The 20,689-nt window shown below is 43.7% G+C and overlaps 1 protein-coding gene across 1 annotated transcript in view; it reads right to left on the bottom strand.

Moving 5' to 3' along the window:
• The window catches only part of TESMIN (testis expressed metallothionein like protein), a 35,172-nt gene that overhangs the window by 7,899 nt on the left and 6,584 nt on the right, over positions 1–20,689 (bottom strand). The window contains exons 3-8 of the mRNA XM_074956896.1: positions 15,566–15,683; positions 13,429–13,487; positions 9,863–10,021; positions 7,821–7,941; positions 5,995–6,071; positions 3,766–3,857 (exon numbers count right to left, since the gene is read on the bottom strand). Coding sequence (XP_074812997.1) covers positions 3,766–3,857; positions 5,995–6,071; positions 7,821–7,941; positions 9,863–10,021; positions 13,429–13,487; positions 15,566–15,683 — 626 coding nt within the window. The remainder of the gene's footprint in view (positions 1–3,765; positions 3,858–5,994; positions 6,072–7,820; positions 7,942–9,862; positions 10,022–13,428; positions 13,488–15,565; positions 15,684–20,689) is intronic.

Here is a 20,689-nt window from a genome sequence, read left to right as displayed (position 1 = left end):
GGAAAGGACCCCAGATGTAACTGGGCCTATGGAAAGGTGATGGGGAGAGAGGAAAATCTGCTTTTTATTTGAAGTTTTCAGCTGGGGTTTTACTGAAGAGTTAGAGTATGGGATAAATCTGCAGCACTACAGAGAGTTTTGCAAAGAGTTTGGAGTGCAGAAGGGAGAAGATATATGTACTGATCCAAAAAATCCAAAACTAAAACAAGGTTTGTTTCATGGCTTTTCTCAAGGAAAATCATGCCTCACCAATTAGAATTCTTTGAAGGGGTCAACAACTATATGAACAAGGGTTCTCCAGTGGATATAGCGTACTTGGACTTTCAGAAAGCCTTTGACAAGGTCCCTCACAAAAGGCTCTTAAGTAAAGTAAGCCATTATGGGATAAGAGGGAAGGTCCTCTCATGGATCAGTAACTGGTTAAAAGACGGGAAACAAAGGGTAGGAATTAATGGTCAGTTTTAAGAATGGAGAAAGGTAAATAGTGGTCATCAAGGGATCTGTACTGGATCCAGTGCTGTTCAAACATATTCATCAATGATCTGGAAAAAGTGGTGTACAGTGAGGTGGCAAAATTTACAGATGATACAAAATTACTCAAGATACTTAAGTCCAAAGCAGACTGAGAAGAGTTACAAAGGGATATCATAAAACTGGATGACTGGACATCAAAATGGCAGATGAAATTCAATGTTATGAATGCAAAGTAATCCACATTAGAAAACATAAGCCCAACTATACATGCAAAATGATAAATTCTAAATTAGCTGTTACCACTCAAAAAAGAGATCTTGGAGTCTTTGTGGATAGTTCTCTCAAAACATCCGCTCAATGTGTAGCAGCAGTCAAAAAAGCGAACAGAATGTTGGGAATCAATGGGACCAATACAGCATGGAGAGTATGACAATCAGTTGTTGAAATTAAGTGCTCTAAGCAGAGCTGTACAGAGGAAGCCACCATTTGCAGGGTGCAACTGTGATGTCCTGGCCCTTTAAATGTTTGAGCATAACCCCCCACCCCCCAGTGCAAAGCCTCACTTTTGTGTTAGTTTCAGTTTTCCTGCTGAACAATAAAGCTACCATCACATCAGTCAGCTGTGCTTTTATCAGCTCCCATTGTGTCTATCTCCTTCTGTGTTGGGTTCTAATAGAACATATTAGTGATGAGGAATTTTTATCCCATGAGTGTCTAGTGCTCCCTTTGCCTGAAGAAGACAATCATTATCATCAACATCATCATCAAAAGGAAAAAAGTTCATCTAGACTCAGAGGCACAAGATGACAATCTGCTGCTTTTTGCTGCTGGGACTGTGAGAGCCAGCTAGCTAGAGAGGGAGAAGTAGGCAAATAAAACTGAACAAAAGATAAAGGGTTCTACAATTACTGCTGGAGTTGTGAAAACAAAGCAGTGAGGCAGAAGCAAGCAGAGAGGGAGCCCAAGTGCAACCACAGGAAGAATTCTGCATTCTGCAGTGTAGACACAGCCAGAAGAGGCAGATTAAGTGCAGCTAGTGCACAGTAAAAAGGAAAAAAAAGTTTCACGTGGGAAAGAAGACCTTCAGGAAATGTGAAGTCCAACAGGAGAGCAGAGAAATGGCAACTTTTCTGGGCAATGTTGGTGAGTTTGATGAAAACCAGAAATCATGGGTAGCATACCTTGAACGCTTTGAGGAATTTCTTGCTTGCAACTCCATTTCAGACATACAAAGAGTTTCAATCTTGCTGACAATGATGGGTTCAAAGGCATATGGACTGCTGTGTGACCTACTGTCTCCAACCGTGCCCTGAACTGCCACGTCTGCCACAATTCCTGCAACAATGCAGGAATATTTTTTCCTACCCCACTGATGAAGCAGAATAATATTGGTTCCATCAGTTACATCAGAGAAGTGGAGAGTCAGAAGTATAATTTATTGCTGCTCTCAGGATGTTGTCAGAACACTGTCAGTTCCAACAAACATTAAGTGATGCCCACATGACCAATCTGTCTCTGGATTATGCAATGACCAGATCTGGAAAAAGTTACTGACTGTATCAGCCCTTTCACATGCAAAAAGGCTGTTGAGATAGCAATTGTCATGGAGACCGCAGAGAAGGATTTGCTGAAATTTAATGTGAATCAAGAAGTTCCCCTCCTGCACTGGCGAGACAAAGGACCACGGGAACTTAAGGAACTTCTGTGTGGCTGTTATGCATAAACCACATGTGCTGAGAAGGAATGCTGGGCACGCCAGCTTATCTTCAAGAAGTGCAAAAAGAAAGGACACATTGCTGTGACCTGTCACACAGTTCAATGACCACCAACACAGAGTAGCCATACATCTAAGAAGACACCTATCGAGACTGAACCTAAGAAAGGATGGAAGTCGGGAATTCATCATATGGAAAAAGACAAGAGTTCTTGTGACACTGATCAAGACCTAGCACTACATCTGTTATCAGAAGCTGGAGTAAAAGATGCTATCTTGGTCACATTCTTGATCGAGGGAGCTCCTACAAGAATGCAGCTTGATACTGGAGCTGCCATCTCACTGAGTTCTGCATCTACCTATCACCAGATGTTGTCACAAGTTCCTCTGGAACAGTGGTTCTCAACCAGAGGTTTGGGGCCCCCTGGGGGGTCGTGAGCAGGTTTCAGGGGGTCTGCCAAAATTAACCAGAGAGCAGGGCTGGTGTTAGACTCACTGGGGTCTGCGGCTGAAGCATAAGCCTGAGCCCCACTACCCAGACTGAAGCCGAAGCCCAAGTAATTTAGCTTTGCAGGGCCCCTTGTGGTGTGGGGCCCCGGGCAATTGCCCTGCTTGCTACACCCTAATGCCGGACCTAGCTTTTAATCTACTGGATATGCAGAAAAACAACTGTTGTGGCACAGGTGCGCCATGGAGATTTTATAGCATGTAGGGGGGCCTCAGAAAGAAAAAGGCTGAGAACCCCTGCTCTGGAAGACACCTCCATGGTTTTGAAGACTTATACTGGAGAAAAGTTAGTCCCCAAAGGGATACTCCAGGTGAAAGTTCACCTTCATGGACAATCAGTTGTTTTACCCTTGTATGTGATTGAAGGAAAGTATCCACCATTCTCTGCCAGATCTTGAACTGAGAAGCTCAAGGTGAATTGGGTTAAGATCAAGGTGATAAGAAAAGCATCTTGAAATCAAGAAACACTGGGCAGAAACTCCAAAATTTTTGAAAAGGAAGTTGGACAGATGAGCAACAGGTCAGTGAAGCTCACTGTTAAGTCTTTAAGGTGTTTCATGTTAGCCACATAAATGATAATGTACATTCATTAGGGAAGTTTTTTAAAATAGGGTGGGGAAATGTGATGTCCTGTCCCTTTAAATGTTGGAGCACTCCTCCCTCCCCAGTGCAAAGCTTTGCTTTCCTGTTAGTTTCAGTTTTGCTGAAGAACAATAAAGCTACCACCACAGCAATCTGCTGTGTTTCTATTAGTTCCCTCTGTGTCAATCTCCTTCTCTGTTGTGTCCAACTGTCACTGCAACAACAACTTTTATTGGTCCCACAAAACTCAGGAACTATGTTACATATTTTTGAGCATCATCTTGAATCTAACAATTTACATATTTACAGACAAACAGCATTATTGTAACAGAAATGCTTTCTTTACTGGGAGAGAGAGGAAAAGACATATTAAGAACAACAGTATCAGTGCTTGAAGTGAACTCTCCAAAACGAGAAGAAATATTACAACTGTACAAAATAACTTGACACTGAAATTAGTAACAAATTAAAGGTTTTGTGTTTCTTACCCAACTAAAGTCATTTTTGTTGGCCCTTGAAGATTTACTTCTGATTGGAATGTGACACTGCTAGCTACTGATTGTAAGGATCCATTCTCAAGCTGTTCAAAATAATAAGCAAAAATTCTGTTTGTGCTAAGTTTTAATAAAGACAAATCATTTCTGTTACTATGAGAATGAGACAGAGAACAGTGGACTGGTTTAATCAGGTAGAAGTTACTAATAAAACTAACGGAGGCACAGATCTTGGGAAAATATGTAGTCACATTCTTTAGAAAGGTTCAATATGCCAGGACCCTTGTCCTCATTATTACAGAGAACTAGCGGTAAGTTTAATTTTTGCTGTTCAGCACTGGCACAATATTTTCATGCTGCTGTCTAGTCTGGGTCCAATCTCTTTTTAATTCCGGCAGTCAGTAGCCACTGGCCACTGCCACTGATGTTTTCCATTGAGTTTAAATGTAATAAACCCTTTGACTGGCCCCAGAGCATGTGAAATTTAAAGAGAGAACAACCATTAGGACCTTTTTTGGAGAGGATCAGAGAAAGAAAGGCTGGGGCTCTGTTGGGAGGTTATACAGATAGAAGGAGAAAACAGGGGACCGTTGGGAAGAAGAGGATGGGAAGGAATTTAGAAATAGAGGATACAGAAAGATATGGCAAACAAAACTGAAAATTTCTTTACACCACATTTCCAGTGTGTTTCACCCCTGACCTGCAGACACCATCTTTAGGGATAAGAGAAAACTTCAGGCGCCTTACTCCATTCAGCGCTTGGGGTTTCTCTTCTCTCTTCTTTGATATAGACACTTATCCACTAGGAATTCGACTGAGCCACAAATTCATCTGACACATTTCATGCAAATTAATATAATTCAAATCGCATGTCATCAGGTAATAACTCCCAGTCACTATTGATTTGAACTCTATTTGTACTGACAGGCTAGAAATCCAGGGCTTTCTATCTTCTTATCAGGCTTCTGTACCATTGTTTTATTTAAACTAACACACTGTTCTAACAACTACCCTAGTGATAATAAATAAATAACAAGGATAACAACCTGAATACTTATAAAGATTAATAACAATGAACATTTCAAGTCTTAAACCCTGGTGGGTAGAGGAGAGGGAAATCCTACTGAAGTACAACGGAGGATGCTTGCCAGAGTGCTTACAATGGCAGAAAAAATTAATGCCCAGCATATGTATTATGCATTGGGTTGTGATTGCTCCACTTCAAATTTTGACATTTTAAACAAACACTCATACATGCACACAGAAGGCAAAAGTGAATTTTAATTCCAAAACCATTTCATATTTTATATATGGTGGGAATTTCTTCCAGTTATGGCTCAATCCCCCAAGGTGCTGACCACCTTCAACTCTGACAGATTTGAATGGGAGTTGAAGGATAATTGGCACCTCACAAGTGTGACTTTTCAGACTACTATGCTTAGCTCATGTTCTCTTTTCAAAGCTTCTGGATGAAGTGTTTCCTCCTTTCCAGGCAAAAATCAGGAAGTTGTGATTTCATTTACAAACAGAAACAAGTCTCTAACTCCTTGTCTGTATGGTGACACAGTCTGGACTACAGGTGTGTGATTTGTAGAGCACACTAAACTGTTGATCTCTGACTACCCTGTGTAAACTCTGCTGACATGAACTAAAAGGTACCTAGTTCGCATTGATGTAGTCCTGTTTCAGACAGGACTATGTTAACTCAGAGTAGATAATTTTTAGATCATGCAAGCCAGAAGGGTCGTCACAGGGCAGTTAGAGTGGAACATTTCAAAAAGCTCTACAAATCACACACTCATAGTCCAGATTGTGGCACTGTGTAGACAAACCCTGAAACAGTTTCCAATCATAATAGCTCATATATGAACACCAAATTTAAGATCTTGATACTGTAATAATTACATTCTTTCTAAAAGGTATGTTCTTAATACTGGGTCCACCTTCATTCTTCCAAAAATGATATTGAAATCACAGGCCTCTATATATCTAACTTTATTGTACACTGGATGCAGACCTAGCCAAGCGTTATACAATAACATGTACATAACAGCTAGAAATTCTGATTTAAAGGGTCTTTCCCTAATTTACAATGTATTGCTTACTTCCCTAAGTCAAATAAATATCCCATTTTATGAATAAATGAGAAGCTTTAAGCGAAGGAATGACAGTATATTTACTTTTTTCTTCTTCTTCTTTTTTTTTTTTTAAAGGCTTCCTCACCTGTTGTTCATTGAGATCCACTTTACCTGGAATTGGTAAAAATTGTCCCAGCAGAGTTGTCATAGGGTTAGGCACATCTGATAAGAAAAAGTTTATATGAAGTTAATTGGATTGCTCATAGGTCATAAAGTTAAGCACACGCGCAAGTGTTTTCAGGATCAAAGCCTACACTTGTGGGAACAGGTGTGCCATTTAGCATCTTTAAACCTTTCTTTTATTAAAGAAAAAGACATTTCCTGAGTTTATCTTCCACCTCCACCTCTTTGTCACAGATTAGCTTGGAACCAAACCCATGCTTCCCCTACAATAAATATTGTTAATGGAGGGCCCAGAAGATAGCTCTCCAGAAACATTTCTTTTAACTTTGCAAAAGGGTTGCATTTTGGAATTAAATGCTAAACAATTGCACACAGCCACCAAAGGCCATCACCATTTTGTCAACAAGTAAGTTGACCATTGGAGGCCTTTACTCTTTGACATTAAATGCATCAGAATAGGTTTAAAAATACTCCAGATGCAAATTTTATAGCCTAAAATACCTTTACAAATAAGTAACTGACAGAAACTTCCATTGCATTTATTTTGGATTCTTATTTTACAACTTTCAAAGTCAAAAGAATGCACTTGGAGCAGAAGTATTTGCCTATGAACAAAAATTACTGCTAGAAAAATAAGGAGGAGGCCATAGCCCTAGAGAGAGTTTCTTTACATAGGTCCTAATTCAGCAATGCACTCAAGCACATGCTTAACTTGAAGTACGTGAACAGTCCCACTCACTTTAATTCATATTAATCCTCCACACCAGTTTGAAAAAAAAAAGGAATATTAGGCTATATGAGATTGGCAAGATGAATCTTGCTTTCTGAAATTAATTTACAGATGCCTTCTTGCAGATGTTGTAAGAAAAAATCGAGCTCAGAAAAAAGCTCAAATTGGAAATTTCTGGAGTCCATCACCCTGGGACTTTAATGGACTTAATTTCTGGTTTTTCTAATACTGGGCCTCCCATTGCCCTCTGTTCCATACTATGAAGGTGAATAAAATGGAAGAAAGTCTGGTCAAATGGGAGATAAAGACATATGGTTGTTCTCTGATATGGTTTCACCCTCCTCTCCTCTGGAGATACTGTGACTGTAATAGAATTTGGAATTTTAATATAAATATTTTCCTCATTTTGGATCTTTCAAATTTATCCTTGGTAAGGGCCTTGGTTTTTTTTACACTATATAAAATGTGTTGGGCATGTGCAGAATCTACTGAAGTCAATCAGGGTTGGAAATGCTCTGCATCTTGTGAAATTGAGCCTGTTAGTCATGTTTTTACAGTGCCTAACATAATGAGACCCTGATCTCAGACTGGTGCCCATTGGCACTACTGCAATACAAACAACAGATAATAATAAAAACAACATGGAAGGAGACAACGGTAAGATAGCTCTTAATGCTAAATCAGTGCCCCTTCATCTGCTTTTTATTTCTGGAGAAAGAGTAACATTTGGCGGCAAGCTTCTGCAAATGCAAGTTGGTGTCATCCTTGAGAATGCATATGGCTTGGAGAAAACTGCTTCCTACTGAATGTAATCTGTTTATTAACATCATATACCAATTCACTAATTTCAGCACATCTCTTGTAGCAATCTTGTGGTCTTTTTGTGAAGTACCTAGCAGACACTGTAAAATAATAATTAATAATAATTGGTGGTAGCCACATTAGTCCTGGCTCATCTCAGCACCACTGTTGCTTAGAAACACAAACACATAGTTACATGTTAATTATTTGTGGCATAATATCTGACACATTATTTAAAATTTTCATTTTCTTTGTACCTGACTGAAGATAATTATGTTGGTTTTCATACTGGGGAACCAGATGAACTGTTTTTAGTTCTCTTGTGCCAGAATTGTTTATACAGAGTATTTGAGTACCTCCTTTCAACTGGCAGATCACCTGAAATACATCATAAATTATTAGTTTTCATCTAAGAGATAGTCATTCTAGGCCAGGGGTTGGAAACCTTTCAGAAGTGGTGTGCCGAGTCTTCATTTATTCACTCTAATTTAAGGTTTCATGTGCCAGTGATACATTTTAATGTTTTTAGAAGGTTTCTCTCTCTAAGTCTATATTATGTAACTAAACTATTGTTGTATGTCAAGTAAACAAGGTTTTTAAAATGTTTAAGAAGCTTCATTTAAAATTAAAATGCAGATCTTATCAGTTTAGTGCAGTGGTTTTTAACCTGGGGTGCACACACCCCCTGGGGGTGCGAGATGCCCTTTCTGGGGGTGCGAGACATGCAAGATTTTTTTAGAAGGTAAATCATCGAAAACACAAATTAAGCACAGGCACATAAGTACAACTACTTTGTTTCATCAAACCTGTGTATTTATTAACATTATACATTTTTTAACGATTACTGTAATATACAAACAGAGTTTTTAAGTTTTTAAGCTAATTGTAGTGTAATTTTTGATAAGGGGTGAAAGAACATATTTTGAGAACTTCAGACCATCAGCGGGCTGAGCAGGGCCAGATGTAGTGTATTAAATTGCTCCCCATAGGAATGTGCTACTTACGGTTTATGGCTGCCAGTCCTGATGCTCTGAGCGGCATGGTAAGGGGACAGGAAACAGGGGTGGGTGGATAGGCATGGGAGTCCCGGGGGGCCTGTCACGGGTTATGGGTGTGGATAGGAGTCGGGGCAGTCAGGGGACAGGGAGCAGGGGGGCTTGGATCGGGGGGTGGGGTCCCGGAGGGGACAGATAGGGGTGGGGGGTCCCGGGAGGGGGCGGTCAGGAGACAAGGAGCAGGGGGGTTGGATGGGTGGAAGGTTCTGAGGGGGGCAGAGGGTCCTGAGAGGGGGTGGTCAGGGGACAAGGAATACGGGGGGTTGGATGGGTCAGAGGTTATGGGGGAGGGCAGTCAGGGGGCAGGAAGTGGGAGGAGGCGGATGGGGGCACACTGTTTGGAGATGCACAGCCTTCCCTACCCTGGTGTAGTGTATTAAATTTCTCCCTGTAGGAATGTGCTACTTACGGTGTAATACTTATGGCTGCCAGTCCTGGTGCTTCACAAGTAGCACATTCCTATGGGGAGAAACTTAATACACTGCACCAGCGGACAGAACCCCAGACCAGCGGCGGCCTGAGCGGCTTCGCCCGCCGCCAGTCTGGGGTTCCGTCCACCGGCCCTGCTCAGCCCGCTGCCAGCCTGGGGTTCCATTCACCCAGGCCGGCAGCGGGCTGAGTGGGGACGGCGTCTGGGACCCCAGCTAGCAGCAGCATGCCAGTAAAAATTGGCTCGTGTGTCGCCTTTGGCACGCGTGCCGCAGGTTGCCAACCCCTGTTCTAGGCAGATAGATACAAAGGTTTTCATAAGAATACCTATCTGTCTGATTGCAGAATGCCGTTGAATGGCTATGCTGCTGCTCCTCATCTCAAGCGGGAAGGATTCATAGCTTTCTAGATTCCCCAACCGTGGAACTCCCCAAGACACATTCCAATTACTAGTGCTGTGTTTAGGATTTGTCCCACAAGACAGAAATATGGCTCTGCAATGGTGTTTCATTTTGTTCACTCAACTATAACTATAGAGCAAGCATCTCTTTTTGGATGTAGCCAACGCCACAGCTTGCTTTGTTTCTAATGTTATATAGTAAATACAGACAAAATATAGTATAATTAAATATTGGCTCCTGGATCATTAGTTCTGTGGAACAGGGACTGCCTTCTCATTACTTGTCTGTGTAGCACCCGCATAGGGGTGCCCTGATTGGGACTTCTAGACTACTTTAATGCAAATAAATAAGCAAACAAACAAACATAATTTCCTTCAATGTGTACTGTTCCTGTCAGTTTCAGGCAGAAATTACCACTGGATTGGAATCTTTTCTGTGTGAACAGCTGGGGTCCTCCATTACGTTTTGTGTAGTCAGTAACTTGCAGCTGGTTTCTCCTGCATTTGAATTCTGAAAAACTGCTTCCTTTTGGTTATTAGCCATATTACTAACAATTGCCTCTCTTACTTCCGCCTGAAAAAAATAAATAGTTTCACATCTTAAAAAGAATACTTTAAATGCTACTTTAAATTGCAGTGCCAGTAGGACAGGAGATGAAAATTTATAGCTGCATAAATAATGCATTTTAAAGCAAAAACTGTATTCAAACCTAATTTGGAGACTAGCTAGTTCTAACTGTCACAGCTTAGGCTGAATGATTTTCATTTAATATTCAAATGAAAATACTGATGTAAGCAGAGTCAGAGTGAGCTCTACCCTGACATCTGGTGGTGAGCTGTGGAAGAGGACTTCAGAGGCTGATCTTGTTTGCATGAGCACACCCACCCTGCCTAAGACAATGGACTGCCTGCCCAAATGGTCACTTTGGCTTCTGTGGGATCCCAAGTCTCTTTGTTATTGGGGCAGGAGTAATAAAGCATTGTTATCCTGGTTATGTGAATCAAGGACCGTAGAACTGTACTTGGCATTTTATGATGGAGGGACTCGTCCTCAACCAAGCAGCACTCGCTAGGCAAGAGACATGGGTTCCAAAACCAGTGAATTGAGAGAGGTTGGGGACAGGTATGTGTACGTGGCAGTGTGGGCCCTAAACACCACTTTGATCCTTCCTCTCTCCACTGTGTATCACAGATCTAATTTTGACTCCATTAGGAGTCCTGTTACATGCTGCAGAGCTGAAATCACTGATAGCTAGGTCTAAGCATTGGACCTACTTTGGTCTCGTGGTGCACCAGGGCTAAGGCTCCCCTGCTACCAGCTAAACTCACTGAGAGCTGAAGTCACTGAAGAGCTGAAGTTACTAAGAGCTGAGATCACTGAGAGCTGTGTTAAGTGGGGGAGGGGCCTGAAGACAAGTTGGTGAGCGGCTAGCAGGACGGCTAGTGGAGGGGCACGGAGCAGATAGCAGGGCGGCTGGCGGAGCAGAGCAGACAGCAGGACAGCGAGCAGAGTGGATAGCAGGGTGGCTGGCGGAGTGGAGCAGACAGGACGGGGAGCGGAGCGGATAGCAGGGCAGCTGGTGGAGAGGCGCAGCTGGCGGTGAAGATTGCAGCAGAACCCCATGGAGAGGTGTGGCACTTGGCCGTCAACCCGAGCAGTGGAGCATGTAGGATGTCCCCCCTCCCATACCTCCCTCCACCTTCACCCAGGCTGGGAGGTAAACTCTGCAGATGAACCTCTGAACTCTGGGGCTGCACTGACCAAGGTCAGAAACTGTGGGTGGGGTGACTGTTGGGTTGCTTGTCTTAAGACCCTGAGGGGAAAAGGACACTGCCAAACTTCCTTGGGGGTGGGTCATTTGCTCATGGTTTGTGTTATGAATCCTGTTTGTGGTGTTTCCCTCCTTTATTAAAAGGCTTTTGCTACACTCAGACTCCGTGCTTGCGAGAGGGGAAGTATTATCTCTTAGAGGTGCTCAGGGGGGTGGTATGTAATTGTACCAGGTCACTGGGTGAGGGCTCAAGCCGGTTTTGCCTTGTGTTAGTAAAACGGAACCCCTAGATACTGAATCCGGCCCTTGTTGCTGCCAACTCTGACGGGCAGAAGGGTTATACTTCTAAAGAATAACAATGGGTAATGCACAAAGATATATTCTACAGTAACAAAGACGTTCCCTCCCTTCCTATACTGGCAATCATCAGCTCAGTTCCACACTGCACTGGAGAAGCTAAGAAACTGCTTTAGCAACTAATGTGAAACACATGAATTAGTCATAAAATACACAACTTGAGTCCTATGGACCCAAGGGATTTAATTTAATTAACAACTGAGCAATGACTTCAGGACTGGGGGGAGGGATAGCTCAGTGGTTTGAGCATTGGCCTGCTAAACCCAGGGTTGTGAGCTCAATCCTTGAGGGGGCCATTTAGGGATCTGGGGCAAAAATTGGGGATTGGTCCTGCTTTGAGCAGGAGGTTGGACTAGATGACCTCCTGAGGTCCCTTACAACCCTGATATTCTATGACTGGGACCTAACAGTTTAAGCAGCATTCCCATACTATGACATTTGTCACAGTGGTCAGTGACTAAACTTTGGTAGCACTCTTCTTCAAATGGGAATTGCCACACCTTTACTCATTGGCAACACTATCCACCATAAAGCATTTGTCAAGCTGGTACATGGAAGAACTGTAGTACCCACTGCAAAATGATCAAACCTCTGAATAAACCCCTGATTCATTCAATGCACACACTAAAGCACTCACCAGGAACCCTGGCACACCTTGTCCATGACAGTATTCTAGGGGTGTCTAGCAAAAAGTTCTCCAACCTGGAATTTCTTTGTTTTTATGGTTTGTTTTTTATAAACCTAGGAAATTACATTTAAAAAACCCAAACACAGTAAGAGAATGTTAGGGTTGCAAAGTGAAGCACTCCAACACTAGGAATTGCCAGTATTATAGTTGTACCCCAGTCTTAACTCTGCCCCTTTGTATGCACACAACATAATACAGGCTCAGATGCTAAGTGACAGCTGAGGGGTTTTTGGCATAGCTCAGGATGGGATATGTGCAAAGATAGCCACAAGCCACATTTGTATTCTCTGACTGTACAGGGATGACTGGCCACAATCCATGTGACTGCCTGAGGCAGAGGGGTAGCATAGAAGCTACTACACCATCCAAGATCCCCCTGGGCTGGGGAAATCCTTTGGGGGGCAGGCATGGCAGCTATAGTGCATTATATTATCAAATAAAATGCATCTGCAAGACTAGTGTCTCTTTCGGGCCCTGATTTAGCAAAGTACTTATGCATGTGCCCAGCCTCACTGGGTACATCCATGTTGCCTGCAGACTGCCCGCAGAAGCAAGTCTCCCAGCCCAGGATGAGACACTTGGGATTGGAGCTTGTGCTAGTGATCTAAAAAGAACTGTGTAGGCAGTGCTTTGAAGTTGAGGCTTGGGTTGGAACTCTGGCTCTGAAGCCTACCCCCTTCCTTAGGCTCCAGAGCCCGAGCTCCAGCCCAAACCATGATATCTACACAGCTACTTTCAATGCAGTAGTGCAAGCTCCACTAACCTGAGTCTGTCAACCCAGAAATACCCATTCTCTTCAATGACAGCTGCTGGTCCTCAGCACTTTTGAAAATCAGCCACTTACTTAGGTGCCTAGCAGCCTGATCCAAAACCCACTGAAGTCAATCAGAGTCTTTCCATTGACTTCAGTGGGTTTTAGATTAGCCCCTAAATGAGGATTTAGGAGCCTAACTTTACAGCCAAGATTTTCAAAAATGGATGTCTAATGTTCTCTTTTTTCTGCTGTATGTGGAATATGTAGGACTGCATTTGAAAAAACATTTTACCCTTTGGCAGTTTATGTGATTTCCATTTTCAATTTCTACAATATTTTGCCTGTAAGATCAAAAACAAAGAACAAAAACTTTCAGAAAAATAATAACAACATCCTAAATTCATACTTACAAGTTCATCACAGACAGGAGCACTAGTCTGAGGTAAAGTGCTGACCTCACTGCAAGGTTCTGTCACACAAAATGGAGGGTTTTTTTTTAACAAACAATGAGGACAATGGCAAACATTAGGAGATCTTTTATACTATAGGTCTGAGGAAAAAAAGATTTGGACATCACAGGATTGCGTAGGACACTGACAAAAATTAAAACAAGCACTCTGAAAGTGCAGCCCGGCTTGCATAAAAATATTGAATGTTCTCCTATAACAGATTTCCTGTCAGGAATGTTGGGAAAAGAGACCCCAATATTGAGCCAGCCTGATGTTTCTCAAAACAGCTGGGAAAAATTATACATTTCTCAGCGATGTTATGTTAATAAAGGCTAATGAATGTGCAACTTGCCACTGGAAGGATTCTAATACCTGATCACATGACAAATGGCTATGAGAAGAACCTCATACATTAGAAGAACCAACTGGAGAACATGCTTTGTGGTCTGGCACCCATATAAAGGCAGCTTTGACTTTTTGGCACTGGCTCATGCTACGACTGATGCAGAGCAGCATAATCGCAGGAGGAGCTCCAAAAGGCAACATTCTTCAAGGATGCACAATCCCTCTGTAGGGAGCACACCCCCGGCATCACTACTTAGGAAGATGCAGCATGATTCCTTCTGCATATCTGTCCAGCTCTGTATATCCGGCTTTACTCCTGTCTCTTCCTTCACCCCTTTGGCTAGTAAGCAAGGAATACTGTTGCACACAGGGAGTGCAACTGTGCACGGCCTCTATGCAATGGTGTAAGGCTCCTTTTGCCCATCCCCACCCCCTCTCCTTCCCTTGTACAACTGTGTATGGACAGGGCGCAAAGTGGCCATTACTGAGCTCCTGAGACGAGAGCTCATGCCTACCTACTTGAACCTGAGCAATATCTTTTCAAAGGACGAAGGAGAAAGCTATCCTTTAATTGAACTTTATATCTTTTCAAAATAACCAGTGAGCTACGATAATTTTTTCAAACACATACTCTATCAAACTTCTTCAGCTTCCTTATGGACATCAAAGTAAAAAGAGGTACATGGGTAGAAACAATACTGCCTAGAAATTAAAAACAATTTCCTTTCAACCTCCATGATGTAAAGCCCACATTATCACATAGCAAGATCAAAGGTCACAAAGCTAGCCTGCAATCAGAAATTAGAACACTGGGGAACAATTCAGAGGATTGGTCATGGTATATCATACTCCTTACCTTTCAGTAACTGGTTCAAATTTGGGGCTTGTGAGTAATGACAAAAAATCATTCCCATTTAATAGCTGTTCAGTGGCTTATATCAAATGAGCTTGTGATTGCAGTTTTATTTCTAATGTGTAAGCATCCACATTACAAATCTCCAATTACAAGTGGCACTCACTGCTGGCAGACTCAGCAGAGAGGTCAAGATCTAAAATAACCTGAAGATTGATAATCTCCCTAACTAAGACAGGTCATGGGCAATAAACAAAAATTCACGGAAGCCGTGACCCATCTGTGACTTTTGCTGCTGCGGCTCCATGGTTTCCCCTACCACCATGGTGGCTGGGAGCTGTTGGGTTCCTCCTCTGCCTGTGGCAGCTGGAAGCTACAGGGGAGCCCCCCTCCACCGATGGCGGCTGGGGGCTGCAGGGTGACCATATTTCCCAAAGAGAAAACTGGATGCCCTCAGCCACTTGCCAAAGGCACCCCCTACCCACCCTCCTGTGCGAGGCTGTCACCCATTGCTGGAACCCTGAGGAGGGCCCCCACAGGAGGCTGTCGCCTGTCACTGGAACCATGCAGGGGGCCCCTGGGGCTGAAGCAGAGAATGTTATGGAGGTTTCTGGAAGTCACGGATTCCGTGACTTCCATGACCTCTGTGACATAAACATAGCCTTATGCATGGATAAATAGAAGACTTCCATCTCCAATCCCATCACACTTTAATAAGTGCTAACAAAAAATTCACTTAGAGGAGAAAAACAAACTAGAAATCTGAATAGTCATGCACACACAGGCACAAAGAGAATCTTCTATATACAGGGACAGTCAATCACTTATACTGTCAGTTGTAGATGGAAGACCAAATTAAAAAAATCAAACTCACAGTAGGTGACTTCTCCAAACACTTACCATCGGAGCTATCTAGCAAGGCTTGTGACTGTACACAACTATTAAGCATTCCTTTGAATTGGTCGTAACAAATACAATTATTCGCACCAGTAACTGGATCTAGTAGCGGTCTGAATACCTAGAGAAAGAGAATAGTTTTCTTTCATTCCTTTCTTTAACTTCAACACATTTATATAAAAATGTAGCTATTTGATTTCAATTGTGAAAAATCATAGCCATTTAGTTCAAAGTTTAAGAGAAGGTTGCTCAGCTTGTGCAGTAACTGAGGTTCTTCGAGATGTGTGTCCCTGTGGGTGCTCCACTTCAGGTGTCGGTGCATCCCGGTGCCATCGATCGGAGATGTTCAGTAGCAGTGTCTGGTCAGGGTGCGCATGCGCAGTAGCAGTCTTGAGGTGCCACTGGTGCCTCATCTAGCATGCTCACGCCCCGACCCTTTCAGTTCCTTTCTCTACCGTGGAGTGTTTAGCTCGTACTCCGAAATAGAGGGGAGAAGGGTCGGTAGTGGAGCACTCACAGGGATTCACACAGCTCGAAGAACCTCAGTTACTGCACATGGTGAGTAACTGTCTCTTCTTCTTCAAGTGCTGTCCCTGCGGGTGCTCCACTTCAGGTGAATGTAGAGCAGAGCCCTCATGAGGATGGAAAGGACTTAGGAGTTCAGTTTGTTGCTGAGGCTAGTACAGTGAGGCCGAGTCTTGTGTCTGAGCTTGAACCAAGAGTAATTGCATAGTGGTTCGTGAATGTGTGTTAAGAGGCCCGACGCTCTGATGGAACCTTTAGAAACGGTGTGGCAAACACAGACATCAGATGTCTAGAATGGGCACATTGTGTAGGAATGCTATGGAGGTAGATGAGGCTCCTGTTGAGTGGGTTCTGATGCCCAGAGGGGCTTCAGTGTTGTATAGCACATATGGATACAGCTGGATATGAATTTAGATAATCCTTGTGTAGATATGGCAGAGCCCTCTGATCGTTCTGTTGTTGACACAAAAAGTCGAGGTGATTTCTGGAGGAGCTTCGTTCTGTCCAGATAAAATGCTAATCCAATGTGTACAGGACAGCCTCTTGAGTGTTAGTGAGTGGTTTTGGATGAAATGTAGGTAAGTGAATCAGTTGGTTGAGATGGAACAAGGACAATATTTTGGGCATAAACTAAGGATCCTCAAAGGCAGCGCATGTAGAGTCTGGTGTGTTTTACAAAGAAAGTGGTGGCAGCCATATGTCCCAAGAGTTGTAGGCAGGTGTGTGCAGACACCCATGGGAGATCATATGAGGGAGATCATTGCTGTGAATCCGGGCATTGGAGTGATGCTTTAGCCTCCACTGAGTCCAGGTGCACTCCTATGAAGTCCAATCATTGTACTGGAGTTAGGATAGATTTCTTTTCATTGATTTGTAGCACTAGGGAGTGAAAAAGAGAGATGGTGTGTCAAGTAATGCATAATGTTTCTGTCAGGGTAGGGCCTTTTAGCAGGCAATCATCTAAGTATGGGAATATCAATATTCCCTGTCTGCACAAATGAGCAGCTACCACCACTAGGATTTTGGAAAAGACACTTGGAGCTGTCAACACTCTGAATGGCAGTATTCTGTATTGGAAGTGATCTTGTCCCACTGTGAATTACAGGAATTCTCTGTGAGTGTGATGGATGGTAATGTGAAAATAAGCATCTTGCAGGTTCAAAGTTTAGAGCCAGTCACCCTCTTCCAGCACAGGGATGATAGAGTTCAGTATGACCATTTTGAATCTGTAGGTACAGACAAATTTGTTGAGTTTTCTGAGATCTAGTATGAGTTGCCAACCTCTGTTTTTTTTTAGAGTCTGAAAATAATGAGAATAAAATCCCTTCCCTCTGTGTTGTGTTGGAACTTGTTCCACGGCCTCTAGTTGTAGAAGGTGATGTACTTAAGAACATAAGAATGGCCATGCTGGGTCAGACCAAAGGTCCATCCAGCCCAGTATCCTGTCTACCGACAGTGGCCAATGCCAGGAGCCCCAGAGGGAGTAAACCTAACAGGTAATGGTCAAGTGATCTCTCTCCTGCCATCCATCTCCACCCTTTCTTATGTTCTTACTTCTTGTCTCAATAGATGCTTGTGAGAGGGTCCCTGAAGAGAAATGGGAAAGAGGGGGTGGGTAGGTGGGATGGTATAACCCATGTGAATGATCTCTCAAACCCAATGGTCCATGGTGATTGAGGCCCACGTATGGTAAAATGGTCGAAGCCGATGACCAAAGTTTTGGATTGTTTGTTCTATTGGCGCTGATGGTCGGGGGAGGTCGGTTAGACCCTCGACCAACATTTCAAAATTGTGTCTTGTTTGGTGGTGCTTGGGACGTCGCAGCCTGAGATTGGGTAAGGCAACATCTCTGTGGTCTGTGCGCTTGTCTTTGATTGTCGTATGGTCTCTGCTGGTGCTGAGACGCGCTGTCTCTGTTATGATTGTAAGGCTGGTATCTGCATCTCCTGTTAGGGTGTGTGTAGATCCTGAGGGTGCTCAGTGTGGCCTTCATGGAATGGAGGACCTCATTCATTTTAGCGGAGAAGAGCTTGTCCCTGTCGAGGGAAAGGTTCTCTACCTTGGTCTGGAGTTCCCTTGGGATATCAGATGAGTGGGATAACGTGGTTTTGGTAATTAAATATTCATAAATAGGCCCAATGGCCTGTGATGGGCTATTAAATGGGGTGAGATCTGAGTTACCCAGGAAAGAATTTTCTGTAGTATCTGGCTGATGAATCTTGCCCATATGCTCAGGGTTTAGCTGATCGCCATATTTGGGGTCGGGAAGGAATTTTCCTCCAGGGCAGATTGGAAGAGGCCCTGGAGGTTTTTCGCCTTCCTCTGTAGCATGGGGCATGGGTCACTTGCTGGAGCATTCTCCTCTCCTTGAAGTCTTTAAGCTACGATTTGAGGACTTCAATAGCACAGATATAGGTGTGAGGGTTTTTTTGTAGGAGTGGTGGGTGAAATTCTGTGGCCTGCGTTGTGCAGGAGGTCAGACTAGATGATCATAATAGTCTCTTCTGACCTAAATATCTATGAATCTATGAGTGCAACCAGGATGTTCTGTGCATGACAATAGCTGTCGCCGTCACGCATGCTGCTGTGTCCACCATGTCGAGGGATGTCTGGAGTGCTGTTCTAGCAATAAGTTGTTCCTCATTGACAATGGCATGGAATTGGTCTCTTTTTTCCTCTGGAATTTCCTGGATGAAATCGTTCAGTTTTATATAATTATCACAATCGTAGTTGGCGACTAATAGTGTGTAATTGGCTGTGTGGAATTGAAGAGTCGCAGAAGAGTAAACTTTTTGCCCCAAGAAGTCTAGTCTCTTCCAATCCTTGTCTTGTGGTGTGGATTTGAATTGAGGATATTTGCCCCACTGGTTGACCGCATCCACCACTAAGGAGTTAGGCTGTGTGTGTGAAAAAAGGAAGTCCATGACTTTACTTGGTACATAGTATTTCCTGTCCATATGCTTATTGGTTGGGGGGATGATGGCAGGTGTTTGCCACACTGTTTCTAAAGGTTCCATCAGAGCGTCGTTTATGGGCAAAGCTATTTTTGACATAGGTGAAGTGTGTAGGATCTTGAGGAGTTGGTGTTGCGTTTCTGGAACCTCCTCAAGAGGAATATTTTGGCTCTGTGCCACCCATGGCAATAACTCCTGAAAGTGTTTGAAGTCATCTGTAGTAGTGGGAGGCGGGAGCATAACTGCCTTGGCAGGGGAAGAAGAGGAGTTGTGATCAAGGGATGTTTCATATTCTGTGGTCTCATCCCTGTCTTCCTCCACCTCCTCTGTCCCCTCAGAGGGCTCGGGTACCAACGTCATCACAGAGTGTACGGGTTTCCTGTGGGAAGTGGGAGGTCTGTGAAATTGAGACCTGTAGGCTGCGCATGGGTCCCATTGTGGCCACTTAATGGGAAATGGAATGGGATGGCACATCCATGGATTAGTGAGCCATTGGGGAAAGTCCCTGGTGCTCTGTTCCCTGGATCTATAACGAGATTCCGTGCCTGCTGGGGAGGAGCGTCCAGATGAGAAAACTGCCTCCTCCATGTTGTCCTCCTCATCACTCGAAAAAGGTGGAGCATCGGGAGACTCTGGTTGGTCCAGTGCCGTCGGTACTGGCAAGCAGGCAGTGCCGAGCAGTGGAGATCTGGGAACAGAGAACACTTCCATATATGATGAGTGCATAAGGGGGATTGGTACCATTGTATGCGGTGCTGTATTCTTCTGCGCCGCCGCCCTAGGTGGAAGTGAGCCTGGTGCCGACCCTTTGTGTGTAGCCTTCTTCAGTGCTGATGAGCTTGGTGCCAGATGGGGAGCCATCACAGGTGGTTGAGGTTGCGATACCGTGCCCTTTGTAGGGGTAGTCGGTGCTGTGGAGCAGGAGGTTGCTTTGTGCCTGCTACTCGACTCCTTTCTCCTGCTGGCAGAGGTCATGGAGCGGACGGTGTTGGAGGTGCCCAGTGCATCAATGGTGCTCATTCTGGAGGAGGTCGGCATCGCGGGGAGGGATCTCGCCAGGGACCATTCTTTTTTAAAAGTTCTTGGCTTGGTGGAGACATGGCCTTTTCCTCGATTTTGTAGAGGAGTCGGCACTTAGTCTATCCATAGAGGATGCACCCGTGGAGTCCCTTGTTGTGGGTTGTCCAGGGCCCAAAGTAGAAGTGAGGGATTTCTCCATTAAAATAAGTTTAAGATAAAGATCCCTATCTCTCGTTGCTCTCGCTTTGAGATTGTTGCAGTGAGCGCACTTCTGCGGTACGTGTGACTCACCTAAGCATCAGACATATAAGGAGCGGCCATCAGAAATTGGTATTGCGTCCTTACATGAAGTACATCTTTTAAATCCTGGGGAGCCAGGCATATTTATGAAAAAGGGAGATGGGAAAATGAAAAGTTTTTTTATGGCTATCTAACAAAGTTTAACTAACGCTAACTAGAACTATATTAATTAAAGTAACAAATTACTAATAAATAAGGGTAATAACTAGATTAAGTTAGATAGAATAATGTTTTTGAAGGCTTTTAGTGACACTGCTACCGGACTCTGTCTTAAGCCGAGGATGGCTGAGAAGGAACTGCAGGGGTCGGGGTGTGCGCGAGCTAGATG

This window comes from Natator depressus, chromosome 6, assembly GCF_965152275.1.
Source record: "Natator depressus isolate rNatDep1 chromosome 6, rNatDep2.hap1, whole genome shotgun sequence".
NCBI classification, from domain to species: Eukaryota; Metazoa; Chordata; order Testudines; family Cheloniidae; genus Natator; species Natator depressus.
This window is presented reverse-complemented; position numbering and strand designations above follow the sequence as displayed.